Source organism: Anser anser (assembly GCF_964211835.1).
Source record: "Anser anser genome assembly, chromosome: 4".
Lineage (NCBI taxonomy): Eukaryota > Metazoa > Chordata > Aves > Anseriformes > Anatidae > Anser > Anser anser.
In genome coordinates this window covers 29,827,209-29,844,687 of record NC_139724.1, presented here as the reverse complement: position 1 = coordinate 29,844,687, position 17,479 = coordinate 29,827,209, and the positions used below count along the sequence as shown (strand labels likewise).

The 17,479-nt window shown below is 34.7% G+C and overlaps 1 protein-coding gene across 14 annotated transcripts in view; it reads right to left on the bottom strand.

Moving 5' to 3' along the window:
* The window catches only part of FSTL5 (follistatin like 5), a 413,536-nt gene that overhangs the window by 81,909 nt on the left and 314,148 nt on the right, over positions 1–17,479 (bottom strand). For all 14 annotated transcript variants that reach the window (XM_083834399.1, XM_083834401.1, XM_083834389.1 and 11 more), the window contains one exon: positions 2,629–2,795. In XM_083834399.1, coding sequence (XP_083690525.1) covers positions 2,629–2,795 — 167 coding nt within the window. The remainder of the gene's footprint in view (positions 1–2,628; positions 2,796–17,479) is intronic.

Sequence of the window (17,479 nt, the reverse complement as noted above, 5' to 3'; positions counted from 1 at the left end):
GCTAAAACAGACTCAACCTGGGAAAATTTAGCTTAATTTATTGCCAATTAAAATTAATAATAATAATTACTAACTTGGGCTGTGGGAAACACAAAGGTGAACATTATTAAAACAACAGCTTTCCTCTCCCTTTTCCAGCTTTATTCCCAAGCCCTTTACCCATTCCAAGTGGCACAGGAGGTTGGGGGTGTTACAGTCAGTACACAGCATTTTGTCTTTGCCACTGGTGCACCCACTGCAGAAAGCTTCTGTTTTTTGAATTTTCATACTCAAAATGTTTGTATCAAGCTTGGAAAACCACTTGCTCTTTTCATGTTGGCAAATACAGTCAAGTGAACGTTTCAGTTTGAAACTGAGTTGTTAGCTTCATCATCACCATTCATCATTTTCCTTTTTTTCTACATGTCCAGATGTGCGCTCCTGTTTCTAGCTCTACAGCTCATGCCATATATCATACTTAGATGTGATTAGTAAGAACTGCAAATCATTACTTATGACCATCATGAATATTTACAGAAAGCTAACAAATAACACAGAATGGAGCTTGTGAGCATGGGTAGGACACTTTTGAATGCCAATCATATTATTAATACCTAATTAACAAAAGCAACAAGAATATAAACTGAGAAATTTTCACAGCATGCTGGATTTATCCTAAGCCTCTCAAATGACTTAAAGCTACCATTCAAGCAAGGTGACCTTTGAAACCATTGTAAGGAAGTTCAATTTACAAACAAATCTGATTGCTTGTAAACAGCAAGAAAAACAAAACAAAGGTGATGTGCATGTACAAATGCCACTTCGGAAACAGAACAAAGCATTCATAAATAAATAAAACAAGTATTTGATTGTGGTGTTACTCCACACATGTAAGAGTTGCAGCGATCTCAGACAGACATACTCATACAACCCCATGGTTGTCCACATGTATAATTTTGGTAATGTGAAATGGCGCAAGGAAATTAAACATACCTACAGGCAAACAAAATACAGCTGAATGATTGTTTTGAGAGTTCTGTCAGAAAAAAAAATATATTATTTTTGCCACATTTTGTATTTTTCTCCATATTTAGAGGTTATGGCAAAGTTAAGGGGCAGATATTTGCCTTGCTAAAAAAAGATTTCTAAGTTACGGACATTCACTAATGATTCCTTGAGAAGTACCTTTGCTGAATACTTGGAGGAATGATTAAAACAACCGATTTTGTAGTAAGAGCTATATTATGGTAAAAATACATTTTTATTCAATTATCAGAATATAAAGTTATTACAATGATCTGTTTGTGTTAAATAAGTACGCAATTCTTAAAATGTTAATTTTATAGATTCTTTTTTCTCTTAGATGTTTGAAGGCTGCATAATGCTGAATGTATAATACTGTCTGCATTTTGGGCTGTGATTGTCTTCATACGATTCTATTGCTGTACTTATTCCTTTATATGATTAGTATGTGAAATGTTTTCCCTGTACTTAACACCAAGGGTTTGAATACAAAGTAAAGTAAAAACAAAGTTTGGCAAGCATTTTATTTCCATTTTTTTTATCTACACTCATATGACTAAAAACATCATAGGTAAGGAACTTGTTAAATATCACATAGAATCACAGAATATCCTGACTTGGAAGGAACCTACAAGGATCACCAAGTCCTGGCTCTGCATAGGACCACCCAAAAATCAGACCATGTGTCTGAGAGCTTTGTGCAAATGCTTCCTGAACTCCCAGCAGGCTTGGGGCCTGGACTGCTGCCCTGGGTAGCCTGTCCCCATGCCCGACCACCCTCTTGGTGCAGAACCTTTTCCTCACACCCAGCGTGACCCTCCCCTGTCCCAGCTCCATGCCATTCCCTCGGGTCCTGTCGCTGTCCCCAGCGAGCAGAGCTCAGCACCTGCCCCTTGGCTCCCCTCGTGAGGGAGCTGCAGGCCGCCATGAGGCCTCCCCTCAGCCTGCTCTGGGCTGAGCAAACTAAGGGACTTCAGCAGCTCCTCATATGCCTTCCCCTCTAGACCCTTCACTGTCTTCTTAACCCGCTTAGATGATCACTAATAATTTTACATCCTTCTTATACTTTGGCACCCAAAACTGCACACAGTACTTGAGGAGAGGCCACGCCAGCGCAGAGCGGAACAACTTCTTACCTTGACCAGCTAGCAATGCTGTGCTTGATGCACCCAAGGGTGCAGCTGGCCCTCCTGGCTGCCAGGGCACACTGTTGACTCATATTCAACGTGCTGTCAAACCCCGAGTCTGTATGTATACCCAGGGTTGCCCCTTCCCAGGTGCAGAATGGGGCGCTCGCTCTTGTTATACTTCACATAGTTAGTAATTTCTTAGCTCTCTGCGAGGCCTCTCTACCCTCGATGGAGTCAACAGCTCTTCCTAATTTAGTGCCATCTGCAAATTTACTTACCATACCTTCAAGTCCTACATCCAAGTCATTTATGAAAATATTAAAGAGGACTGGCCCCAAAATGGAGCCTTTGGGAACCCCACTAGTAACTGGCCTATGTAAGCCCATTTACTGATGTGAGCCCAACCCATCAGCCAATTGTTCACTCTTGATCACTTCTCAATTCTTCAAGAAAATATTTTATAGCAAGCTGTTAAAGAGAGCTTTCTTTTACTTACATTGATATCTTCCAAATCCAAATTATTCAGAATGACGTTGTTCCTCTTCCAGATGATGGGAGGTCTCAGAGTTCCCTGGATGGCACAACTTAAGACAGCACTTTGTCCTACTGTTGCTGCAGTGGTGCTTAGTTTTTGATCTTCTGGCAGACTTAGCTGAACTACCTCTGCAAAAGATATATTGTTTTCAAGGTTAATTTGTTTGCAGTTTCATAAGGTTAATTAGTATGCAGCTTTTGTACACTGGTAATTTAAGGATTTTAACTGGAATCAAAGTAAAAAGAACTTCCGACAACCACAGGAAGTTCAGAGTACTTCAACTAAAGGTCAGCAAGACATTTCAATGAAATTGACTGACAAGCATCACCATATAAAGAGAGAAACATTTAACATGAAAATGAATTTCAGAGGTAAGACTATCTAAAATTAGACAACAGAAGTTATTTAACAGTAAGGCCAATGAAACATAGTAGCTATCATCTTCATTTGACTAATATGGCAATAATGCTGTAAGAGTAATTCATTTTCAGAAAAGAATATTATGGAACTCAGTGTAGAAATATGCAAGACTGAGATGAAAATGGACAAAAAAAGTGAATTCTGCTTTCAGTATATAGAAATAAGGTATGAGCCTTCTTCCCTAGTATGCCTTTTTTTTTTTTTTTTTTTTTTGGCGGGGGTAGTGGGGGGGAAGGGTTCCTTGATATTAGTGAAAGCACAATTTCCTGATTAAAGTGATGTTAGTAATTTCTTCCATTTCGGTCTCAGAAGATTATGCATTAGTCATAGTTCAAACACATTAGTTTATGTCATTTTTAAAACACAGCATTAAAATAATTTCTACACTTCTCCAGTCAAAAATGATTTCTTTTACAATATCTGGAGAAATACTGAGCCAGAATAATAAATATTTGTATACTTGAATAAATCTTTCCTAAATACAGGAAGTAAAAAAAAAACAGTGCACTTTACAGCATCAATTTGAAACTGCTGTGTCTGCCAAGTGGCAGCAGCAACAACCAGGATGGAACAGAGCACCAAACAGAAGAGCACAACACTGAGTAATGGTTGGAGGCAAATGTGAACTAAATGCATCACTTCCTCTGAAGTCATCTACATCCACAAATATTCACTACTTTTTGCATTTCCTGTGCAACACACAGTACAAATTGCTAGTGCCAATAAGCTATTTCACAAGGTTCGGTTTATTTATTTAGTATTACCGAAAATACCCTAATGTAAAATATCTGTAAATTAATAAATGTAAAGGATTCACTTTTAAAAGTGTGTCACAGGTTGTGTCGTGGTTTGTTTTTCCTAAAATAGACAAATTACTAACACATTTAGAAGCAAAACCATAAAGTATAGATGCAAACAATCATGTTCTATATGTGTAAGAGAAAATTCAATCCATATCAGAAATCTGAAGAGCAAGAATTATTTTTATATTTATAGATATTCCTTGAATCATGATGAAATATTTGCTCTTGGTAAGTAACCAGCATTTCTAAAACTAACACCAGTGCAGCAAATTCAAACTCTCGTGGGAATGAAGACAATTTACTGTATAGTATTAGAAATACCTGGGGGGAAAAAAAAAAAAAAGTGTAATTTTAATACAAAATAGATTTTGTATGTAAAAAAAAAAATAAAAAAAAAAAGGTCTCCATGAAATAAAATTCAGTACAAATAAATATGTTGTTAAAAACAGAGTACTCAGTCTTTAAAAGAGAATCATTTTAAGGAAATCTTTGCCATACAATTTTAGAATAAAGCTATTTGATGAAAAAGCAAGTAAGTAAACTACTATCAGTAGAGAACTACTCTCAATTCTTTCAACTTTACACTGTATCAAAAGTAAATCTTCCACCGTTTATCATTGCCTCTGGTATTTCATACTGCAAGAAATATGCATGGCCCCAGTAACTACTTTTGCTCCATAGCAAAAACTGAAAACAAAATAACAGAAAAAATAAGAAGAAAAAAAGAAATTATGTGAACACCCATGCTCATTTCTACCCAAGAAAGAAAAAAAAAATCTCATTTTTCTGGTTAACCAAAAGCTGGTAACTACTCAACTTTTAAAATGACCTTTTAAAAATTCAAGCATGTGTGATCCAGGCCTTGAAAATTTCTCCAGTAACAAGTATAGTACACAGGCCTGATATTAATATAATGGTAACTTAGAGAAAAAAAGAGAGAAAGAGTGATAAATATTAGTTTGATGATGCTGTATACTCTTCCTTCTTGTGCAATTGCCTAGATGTAAAGCTAAACAGCTAAGAGTTGTCCTTTCATTTGTGGTGTACCTGATTAAATGCAGCACGATAAATTTTACGTTTGTAAGGAGAGAGAGAGAGAGAGAGAGGGAGAGAGGGAGAGAGAGAGAGAGAGAGAGAGAGAGAGAGAGAGAGAGAGAGAGAGAGAGAGAGAGAGAGTCTGTGTCTGTGTGTGTGAGAGAGAGAGAGAGAGAGAGAGAGAGAGAGAGAGAGAGACCAATGTATTTGGTCCAATATGTGAGACCTATATAGGAGTTGAAGATCATCCACACAGAAATGTTTTTACTTCATGCTAAAGCACAAAAATAAATAAATAAATAAATGAAATCAACCTTTCATTTTTTAAATACACTACAAAAGGCATCACGTACCTATTCTCTTTTAATTAGAAAATTACTTTCATATAAAAAAGACATTAATCTTTTCATTACAGCAAAGCAGCAGCCTATAAGCAAGCTAAGATCCATTATTAGTTCCATTTAGCCATAAAAGCAATACTTTGTAATTAACACAATTAAAAAGACAGTATAGTTTAATGGTTTTTTTTTTTCATGCATCAGAGAACTATTTCAATAGCTTCAGGAAAGAAAGTTTTGTTCTTCCATAACTGAGCTCAATGATCAATTTTTGTGTGACTAAAAATATTAATATTCAATTTAGATAAAAAATACCTTATTTTTTCTTTTCCAGAAATAACGTTTTATGACTCAAAAACTCTAGTGACACTGCCCACCAGACATACATAAACGCAATTGACTCATTTTTTTCTTTGTAACTGCATGCATTATCTGCCACCATTTGTCAAACCACGTAAAAGGGAATGTACAAATTAAGTTGAATATAGTAATATTTACTGTAGTTTTTAAAATTTACTGCATTCACCAGAAACATTTCAGCTCCTATGTTATAGGAGATGGTTCTTCAGAGATTATCACCCAGACTTCTTGAAACATACCCAACATGAATACTGAATGATTCAAAACTTCTGACAAATTCAGTGTGCAAAAATCTCAAAAGGTATGTTAATATTATGACACTCAATTTATAAAGGAGTAATTATCTGTGTTTTCCAAAGCCAATACTTAATTTAACATAGTCATTAAATAATTATCATAAAACTAGCTTACGCTATAGGCCACACTATGAAAAATGCTAACCTTCATATGATAAATTCAGCTACCTAAATTCTACAAAATTTCAAAGTCTTTTTTCAGTTAACTCTAGTATTACTATGGATGCCTGTATACAGAAGGCCAGTACCTATTATAGAAATGCTTATCTTTTTCAATTTGAATGCAACTGTAGAAAAGGGAACATTTAACAAATGCAAAACTTAGCATTTGCTGCCTTAATGAAGACAGTATTCTGAAATTAAAATAGAGCCATTACTGTACTATTTTGTTAACTTTTTTTTTTTTTTTAACAACCTTTTATATACCAGTATTAATAGCCTTGCACACATTGCAACAGTCTGGAAAACCATGCTCACCATAAAAAAAAAAAAAAAAAAGAGAGAGAGAACACTAGTTTTGCTAGAGGAATTCCCTAAAAAGTATTTAAATAATTATCAATCTTCCATACAATATTTTTGTATTCCATTTGTAACTTCTATCACATGCCTATATTGCAGTAAAACAACCTGAATGCATTAATTTCTTAAAATTAAGCATGATTGTCCCACCTGGACACAGTCAAATCACCTGTGTTACGTATTTGTTAACAGCTGTGGGGAAAAAAAAAAAACACTAATAAATGCACTGGGAGCACCAATTTCCCTAAAAATACTGAGCAACAGTTAAGTAAAAACTTTGTATATAATTATGTGTATTTAAAATGATTTTTATAGTAACATTATTGGTAAAATTGAAGTAACACTTTTTATATATTCTAAAGACAAAATATATTTGCTCCTCATTAAGGGAGAAAGGGAGAAAGAGGGAGAAAGGAAAGCCCAACCCAAAAAAAACCTACGCCCACAGAACAGCACCTGAAGCAGAGTTCCTTGACAGTTAATTCCCTGAAAATCACTGTCCTTGAACTGGCTACAGGCAGGGTGGAAGAGGCACACACTGGTGGAAGTATGGGGTAGAAGTGTGGAAAGCGTTCTCAGGTACACAAGGCAGCACCTCTTGGAGCCCAAGCTCCATGACACTCATTTGCAAACAGAAAAGATAGGTCCTGGAACTAAATAATGCATTTACCATCTCTTTTCTCCTCCCTGAAAGAAATAAACCTGGTTCTAAAAGCAAGGTTTTTTTTGTTTTGTTTTGTTTTGGCCAGAGGCTGAAGCCATGGCACTGGGAGATATCACCTGCTAGGATAATTCCTAGCTTTCTCTCTATGTCACCCTTGTAAATTAAATTAAAATGTATCTGCTGAGACTATACTTCAAACAATTAAATGAAAAAGCAGAGCAAATATTTAGAAAAATTGGAAATTGAATGAATTTAATCTAGTAATATCAAAACCAATCAAACAAAAAAAAGATATTGTTGGTTATGGAACAGTAATATTAAATTTAAGTAGGTAGTAGGTTTTAGCTTATAGTATGCTGCTGTTATCAAACAGAAGTGTGAATGCTCTACTATGGTATACCATATTAATGAATTTGCTAGCATCTCCTCCAAATACAGTATCAGTCTGATAAACATCCTGAGTTCTTAACCACAAAAATTACTGGATAAGTTCTCCTAGATAAAACGGAGAAAGGCAAACAAAAAATGGAAGAAGCCCATTTAGATAAAACCTAGAGGTATAGTTAGGGTGTGAACAACAGAATAAGTTATAGACAGCTGTGTAAAAAAAAACTGGTTGGAAGATAAAATATATGGTTATTAAAGATGACAAAAATAGTGAAAGCAGAGTAAATGCTAACTGCTGGGAGGACATTCTAAAACATTAAAACTGACTAGGTAAAAAAGAGCTCCTTACTGAAGGTTGGGAAATGTAGCAGCCATGGGATTTGTCAAAGCCTTTTAACCATCCTGCTGACTCCCTTACCCTTCATTCGGCTAAATGATACTGAGTCAAATTCTTCTGCTTACTCCCATTATTTATTTCATTATTAAAGCTGTCGCTGTATGTGATTCAGCTTGAATTCATTCATCTCAAAAATCTATGACATAGAACTGTATTTTGGATGAAAAATGTGCAATATATTAACTAACTCTCATATTTTCTTTAAAGATTTCAGTCAATACATCTGTAGAACGCATTTACCATTTTCACATTGACCTCATCTGGTTTCTCATAGTCACCCTGTGATTGACTGGTCTACACAACTTTCTCCTATTCTACTGTTTCTAATAGATGAATTCTCAGCTGGAAATATAACTTCTTACTATTAAGCAAGTATAAGGTCTTGTACCTTGTAACATTACATTTCAACTCATTTTTACTGCATCAGGCTTCAGTGTTTTTCAATCCCTCTACTATAGCAACCCAACATATCTCTGTAATTTTCTCTTTAATGTGTTGTTCACTTATTTACTGGTCACTGGAGAAACTTCACTAATAACTCCTTCTCAAAGTGATATTTTCCTGTTCCACTGAACCTGTTTTACCTCCTTTTTAGCCAGTTCCTTATTCATTTCATGATTTCTCTACTGTATATGATATACATCATATCAAATGCTTTACTGAAAATGATCAGAGTATTTCATTTCTCATTACTTCTTCAGTTATCTAGAATCTTTGTTACAGACTTACTTTTGTTTGTCCCTCAGTTAGAAATAAATCAATTTCAGATCAGTTGATATTTTTTCTCATATAAGTATCTTTCTGATATCTTTCTAAAGTATCTTCAGAACTTACTGAAACCAAACACAAAATAGTATCATGTCTTTGAAAATTAGCAAACAAACTAGTCAATTAAATCTCCTTTTTTTTGAAATTATTTTGTTCTGCAATGTCATATTGAGATATATGTATCACTACTATACATATCGTTACCGTTGTTTTTAAGCTTAAGGTATTTGTCTAAATCTCTTATACATGTCCAATAGTTTTTTTGTAAGATACAGACAGTGCATTCAAACAAATGAACAACAACAAAAAATATCACCTTGCCATGAATAGCTTACAACCTAAAATACATGAACATATACACAGTGATTGGGTACTCCTGCATACATTTATAAAGCTTTTAGCTCTATATGCAGCTCACCATAGGAAAATTTTCAAAATTTAGTGACTGATATAAGTGAAAGTAACTAAACACAAATAATTCTGAAGATATTACAATATTGCAAAATGATGATCAATTACAATAGAGTAAGTGCTTCCATTTTCTTAATTCACCCAATGTCTAGTAATTAAACTGTGAAAGATGGAAAAAGAGTTTTCAAAGCTAACATTTTACAAAAATATCCTAACAGCAGCAGGGATAAATCAATAGTGGAACCTTACCATTAAGCATTATTTTTTCATGAGTCATACATTTTGGGCTGTCATTTTTTGTTTAAGTTAAGCTACACCAATATTTTTGTAAACCAACATATAAACCAGTATAATTTTATTTTTAAAATACAGAGGAAGTGTAGCAAGAGGAGAAAAAAAGAGTAGCTCTGTAGTGCTTTAATCCACGTTCCTGTTTCCTTACTCCTAAGTACAATGGGCACATAACATGGGAATGGGAACATTCTGATGCTCTAAACTGAGCCTATTTATAAAAAAATAAACTAAAAATCACCTTTTAAAACCAAGCAAAGAAGGTTTTGTGCATGGACTACAGTAAGCTCTGAACTTAATGGATAGTGTACAAAATCTAGCTTTAAGAGTTCAGAGTGCATGCTTGTAAGGCATTAGTTTTTGCCTTTTGCTTTTCTATAGCTAACTACAAAGTTTGTCTTTTGAAAAAGTAACCTGTAACTACATAGGATACGTACAACTCACTGCTTTTCAAAAGATATAAAAGGTTCTCTTTTGGCTCAGTTTTGTAGAGCCTAAACACCTATAACACACAGCAATTAACATCAATAAGCCCTAAAACCTCCTAGTCTAGACATACCACTTGTACTGGCTGACAAATTTTGAAAAGAATTTGAACAAATGAAAAGTAAAGAGTAAAATAAAATGAGCATGAAATCTGAGACGCAAAATGCTTGCTGTTAGGAATTTTATGACTTTTTTTTTCATTCAACAACAAAAAAATCTAAGTCTGTAGTTGATCAACAAATGAATATAATGAATAAACAGAAAACTCCAAATGAAGGAAGAGTTTTCAATGAACATCAGAATGTGTTAAATCTCTCACTTAACTGTGAAAAATATGAGAATGCTGCCATTTGGCTGTGGCAAATCTTACCATTTCATTACTCAGTGCCTTGTAATATCTGAAATATAACTACGAAATGTGCCTTTCCCATTTTTGGCATTGATCTCTCAAAATGACATAACAAAAGCTTTTTTCATCAGTGTCATTTTGCTGTTTATTTAAAGCAATTTTAAAATCAGCATGCATTACTATTAACATGTCTAATTTTGTCAGCTCAAAAATTAAATGATCAAAAAGTTTTCCTGTTTTCATAAAGCACAAAATAGTCTTAGCATGCTAGACTGAAGAAAGTATATTGAATTTCCCTTTGCAGTGTAATGAAACTATTTTTACCGTAAACATTTTTTTTCCACAAACATAAACAGGGCAAAACATAGCTCATCCGAAATAAGAATTTTGATAGGCTTTTCAAATTAAGAAAAATACATACATGAACTGATAGGCCAGAATTAAGTCTGTCATAGAATGGCTTGGGTTGGAAGGGAACTTAAAGATCATCTAGTTCCAACCTCCCTCCCTCCCCCCCCCCCCCCCCCATAGGCAGGGATGCCACCCACTAGATCAGGCTGGCCAAGGCCCCATCCAGCCTGACCTTGAACACCTCCAGGGATGGGGCATCCACAACTTCTCTGGGTAACCTGTTCCAGTGCCTCACTACCCTTACAGTGAATAATTTCCTCCTAATGTCTAATCTAAATATATCCTCTTTTAGGTTAAGACTAAAGACATTCCCCCTTGTCCTATTATTATTGACCCAAATAAAGAGTTCTCCTTTTGAAAGGCTGCAATGAGGTGTCCTGGTAACCTTTTCTCCTCCTTTCTTCAAAAAAGTAATTTTACTATTAAAAAAAAATAATTTCCATTTAATAAACTTCTTTGTCCATCCATTCAACACAAACAATGCAGCACAGAATCAGCATAGCACAGAACACTGATGACCCTGAATTCTTGCAAGAGTTTATAGCACCCAACTCAAATTAAACCACAAGACAGAATCCAGCTGTTAATGAGATGAATGAGATGTAGTTTTCCAATACATTCTAAACTTAGTAATTATATTTATATAATAAATCGTATTATTGTATATAATATATAATATATAATATATATTGTATTAATTACTCATATGTCAAAACAAATTTAGACAAATACTTTTTTTTTTTAAGGACAGCAGTGAATATACACTGTTCTATGCTAATTTTTCTACAGACAAACTAATTTCTTTCATAATGACAGGTTTGTTTTCCAAAGCAAATGAGACAAATGAAGGGGAGCTTACAATATCACATACAGACAGGTTCAAGACTGCAGATTTATTTTCTGATTTGAATTTGTTGTAAACAAGTTATTCACATATTTAGTAGAATGTTTCAGCTTGAGAAGTAACAGAAGATAGCCCACGAGTAGCTGTTCTCTAGGTCTTACGTCAGCAAAGGAGTCTTTTTAAAAAGTTCCTGATTCATTAAATTAGATCCAAAATACCTTATCCCAGCTCTTTGGGGGAAAAAAAAAAAAAAGAGTAACAACAACAACAGAAATCCAAAAAACAAACAGAAATCAAAAAAAGCAATATGATATTAATATCATATTATAAGCCTAAAAAATTCTCCTAAAATTCTCCTAAATCCACAGCCACACATATAGGATTATGTGATAGTTCAAAGGCCTCTAGTATCATTACTAAGTGCTTACGGCAACAAGAGAAGACAAGAAAAGGATGATAGCATAACAATTAATCATTTAATTTCCAAGTAGCACAGTCCCAATACAATACACAATACCACAGTGGCCTTTTCATTTTAAGTTAAAGCCTATGCTTTGTTCTTTGTGTCATTAGCTTAAGCATGAAACATGATAGTTAGAATAGTCTTTGGAGGTATTGATTCCAGCAAAAAATACTGACCCTAAAGAAAGTGAGGTGGTGAAAATATTCAAGATCATGATGGTCAACCATTTTTAACTAATAAAGAACTTAATGGAAAAAATATTCAAAATACTTTATTTATTTTATTTTAACACCACTAACGGAATGGAAAGTAATCTGATCTTGTGGCAGGGTAGTTTCAATCTGGCTAGGATTTGCTTCATTTTTATTTATTTTTTAACCATAAACAAACATGAAAAGCCACAGTCAGTTCCCGTATCAAAGGCCTGTGGTCCTTGGTATTTACGGGAGCTTTGAACATTGAGGAAGAAATACAAATGTTTAAACTTCACACTTTACTTAAATGATTTTTACTCATTACATCCGTTGAATCAAACTACTCCTTGAGACCTTGTGTTCCTCCCAAGTCTGCAAAGCCTACACAGACTCAAATTATAAATGAGTGCCACAAGGACTATAATGATTCACTTAAGTCTTCATAAAAATCAATAAAACATATACTCGCACTCGTTCTGCAGGGCACTAGAATCATTAAAAAGTAGTTCGGAAGCATCGTTCATGGAAGTATGAGGAGTCGATTATTTAAGATTCCCTTGTCATTGTATACAGAAATGCAGACGTTTCTGTGTATCTGTGGGCTGCACCTCTCTCAATGCATCATGCTAGATCAAGAATTGCCAGAAATGCGATGTTAGCAGCACTGATGGACAACCTGTCTGTCACATATATTCATTGGGTTTCTCAGGTAACTACTCTATCACGGTTACCTTGAATCAGTACCTGAAACAGACCATTGAAGAACCGTTTTGAGAAGAGAAAATATATGAAATAAGATAATTGAAACGATATATCATTTAAATCTATGAAAAACTGCATGAAAAAAAAAACAGAATATATATATATATATATTATGTAGAGAGAGATTATATTTTGCCAGGAATGTCAGGTAAACTGAAAATGTCCAGAAACAGTATCATTACTGTTCACTAAGAATATTTACAATAGTACAGATAAAGGGTTCATCCTACAGGCTGTCTGGTTATGAGAGTCCCTGGAATCTACAAGATGCCATACAATACTTACGAGAATTTTTTTTTCAGCCTAGAGGAAAACACAGGCCAGGAAAGCCAGCTCATGAGTCCCTTGGCTTCAATGTCTTCTGCAGCACGGGAAACCAGTAATCTAACCATAGCACTGACACTGTTTGCCATAGGCTATTTATTAGGGATTAAGATTTGAGTATCCTGATTGAAAGACTAGTTCTTCCCTGTTACGAAGAAGAATGGAATTCGAACTTTTATGAATTTCCATCTCCTAGAAGAGACAGTGAATGAACTGGTAAAAAATAAATCTCTCTCCCTTCTGCCTCTACTATCATCTCGCCAGACTGAAACTGCCTCTCCAGCCTTAACATCTCCTCTCAATATGTTCTGTAACTGATTTTCTGCATCATTCAATGAATCCTGAGGGAAATTTCTAAGTGTGATGGGTTAGAATTTGATCCGATGCATGTTACTGGAATTGCTGATCTGAAACTAGTCAGATACGGTATCTCAGGTTTATGTATATACATAAACTTTCAACTTTTATAGTCTACATACTCAAAGTTACACAACAATCTACTTCTAGCCTATAAAGCTGTAGCAAATGTTAATTTTAAAGTTCGCTGGGAAGAGAATCTCAGAGTAAATGAAGCAGTAATTTCCTAATAACCTATTGCCATTTCCAGACTTCCATACCATTTGGGTATATCAAAAGGTATAATTTAGGATTGGTAAAATATGATTAAAATAGCTGTACTCTAAAAACATTTCCAAAAGCAACAGAAACCGTGACAGTCCAGAAAAATATGATCAACATTCTTACCTGGAATGCCACATCACTGTCAAAGAAAATATGCCCTTCAGGATGCCTAGGTAATGAGTTATTCCAATCATACCTGTCATGATATGTGATATGACACCTACAGCTAAGACATCTTACTTGTCCAATTATTTGTGTGGACATACATATTCACCATGCATCCATAACATTGCAATGGTGAGAAGGGTATCTGACAAAGGAAGATTTTCAAAAGAGCAAACTACAACACAAAAGAGAAAAGAAGCATATAAAAGATATTAGCAGAAAAAATCTGGAGGTAGAAATATTAATGCAACAATACAGAACACAGATTGGAACAGTACATTTGCTTTCCCTAAAAAAAAAAAAAAAAAAATTATATTGTATGCAATGAAAATTTTCCTAACATTAAAATTAAAAATAAAAAAATATAAAACATTTACGAGTGAATAAAAATTTCCTAAATACTTTTACATTCACTTTCAGGTGGGTTTTAACAATCAAGAAGGGAGAAAAAAATATATACAATATCATGGTACATCCTGTTTCTTTGTGGGAGGGAGGTTGTTCACCTTTATGAAATATAATGCACAATTCCCAAAACATCTCTCTGATTTTCCTTAAGATTTCACATTACAATCAGTTTCCTTATTCACATCATCAATTCTCTGAACAGCTTCAGTTTGGTACTTCTGTGCATCCTGCAACTTCAATGGTTTTCATTAACTCTTTCATGACATGGTCCTGTTCACTGGAAATTATCTACAGCAGAAATATATATTTGAAAATATTTTTTAAAGATTGTAGGTTCTGGAAATTCTGAATATTGTAGTAATTGAACCTATGGAAGAAGGGTAAAGAAAGGATGCATTCACTTACTACAGTCATTGCAAATACATGCTTACTTCATTGGTCTTGTAAAAATAGGGAAGTGTACTTACAGCCCCAAGCTGTGAATGCCATGAATCTTTCATCAGGGGCATATATGCAATTGTACAGATACTACTTTCTTTAAAAGATGATTCATTTTAATTATTAGGGCAGAAAATGTCCAAGGGTTTTTGTTTTTGTTTTGTTGTTTGTTTGCTTTGTATTCTTTGCTTTGCATTGTTTTCCAAAACAAAAATATTGAAAATGTTGCATTTTCTCATTTGACTTTTGGATTAGTTATACATTTAGTAGTTTCTTCCCAGTTTTGGAATGTAGACAGAAACAAATAGAAAAAATGGATCATTCTGCTCAGTGCATCTCTGCTGCACCATAATCCATATTGGATGGCAACACCAATTCCAGAGACAAATGAGGAAACAATTCAATGGGGCCAGATCAAGCTACAAACTCTCAGAGCAGGGCTGTACTTGCAGCTGTGAGAAGACGAAGCAGAGCTTCTGAACAGACCAACCAACCAAAGTCAAATTTATCAAGGTAGATAAAAATCTTAAAACCAGGATATTTTTCCCCAGGGAAATGCTTTGAAAAATGCCTATTATTTGATGCAATCTGTTCCACTCAAAAGACAAAAAGATTGCTTTTCAATAATACCTGCAAAACACGTCTCTTCAGGAAAAAAGAACCTGTGAAGATGATACCTTGTAGAAAGCCAAAAAGGAGGCTCAAATCCAACAATCTCAGTGTTTCCCTGCTAATCTAAAATCACTCCAAAATATATCCATTCAAATTATCTGCATATGCAAATTTACAGAAGATCCTCACAGGAAACCTAATGAGGAATAAAATCAATAATGATTGATGATAAGCACAATTGTAACTATTTAGCACATCACCAGCACAAAGTCCGCCCAATAACCAGAAATTAGGAATGATAAAAATTGAATGCCATTAAGTTCAGAATAATGTTTTCCATGAAAACAGTGGCATACACAAATATTCATGACTTGTGTGAGACTCACACAACAGAGACTGGTAATGTGTGGATGATAATTTTATATGAAATATAAAATTGTGTAAATATAAAATTACATATATATATTTTTTTTTTTTAAATCACATAACACCAACAAAGTTGTAGGCCACACAGACAGACATAGGCAAGGTTAGACAAAGTGGTTTATCTAACATCTTCATTGCTGACTTGGATGATGGAACAAAACGTACCCTCAAAATACTTGCAGTTGACACCAAATTCAGAGAATCAGGAACCATGCTCCTGCAAGACTGCACACTTCTTTATAAGCAGGAGGAATGGGCTGACAAACCATGACAATCAACAGAGACAAGTAAGAAGTCTTACACTTGGGACACAGTAAGCCCATGCAACAGTACAGGGACTGACTAGACATCAGCTTTGCAGAAAAAGACTCAGGTAGACTTCAAGTTGAACACAAATAAAGAGATTTGGCAAATCGCCGCCAGAGCTCACCTCTATCGTGTGCTGCAATTCTATGGTCCCAGCTATGAAGTCTGTGAGAAACCTGAATTACTAATGACAGTGGTAAGGGTTGCTAAAGGCAGAGGTTATTTAGTTCATGTAGACTAGCCAGATTTCTCAAAAGCTTTTAACAGTTCCTCTCAAGACTTCATCAAGTGTTTTGAAGAGAGAGCTACGTTTTACAAACTCTGCCAGGGTGCCTTCATGTGCCAGTGAGAGTCTAGGAAGCACTCATATTAACATCATAGTACAGACATAATGCTGACATTAAACTGTCCAAAGTGTTCAAGAGGCTTAGGTTCCCAACATGATACTGCTCCTTCTCTGGACAGCATTTTATTTGTTCAAAGTATAGCTTCAGTTCACATCAACTTCATCTCAACTTCATCTTCTTCAACTCAGAACCTGAGCAAATGGTAGTCCTAATCTCAAAATTCATATCCTAAATGTGAGGAACATGCAATCATGTCCAGTTAAATGATTCAGTTAAATTAAATGAACTATTAGTCTGATGCACTATAGTAGTTAGAAACTTTGATGCAACAGCAAAGACAACTGTGACAGTTAAAACCATGTTTGTTTACTCTTAGTTTTCTCTTTTTTTCTTACATCAATTATCTGCCTTATTCCCTGAGCAACTTTCATCATCAATAGTAGAAGCCTTAACAGGCAAAAGTTAGTTTTATGCTATATTTCTGATTCATTCTCCATTCTCCATTCTCTCTGTCAATTAGAGCAGGAACACCAAGGGTTATCTGCAATCATACAATTAAAATTTTCTTCATAATGCAGTAACAAAGGTCAAATGAAGTTGATACAAAGTATTTTTAGTCTCTTAATTAAAGGACTGGAATTATAAATTATATTAAAAGGATGATGATGAAAATTGCACCATGCAGAACTACTGACAGTCCAGTTTATCTGGATTTAGATCTTTAGATAGAGTGTACAAAACCCTAAATCAATCTAAGGAACCATAGACCTCAGAGCTACCATCTTTCTGCAGGTATCATTCACTATTCCTGCACTGGAGCCCACGATTATTTGGTGGCAGCCAAGAGAAAAGAGCTTTAAATTTCAGGTTCTGAGGGAGTATTTGCTATTGCAGACTCTTCTGCATCTTTTTGCTTGGCAAATTTCTTTCTCCTTCCATCCATCACTGCCAAACTGTCTTTTTGTGT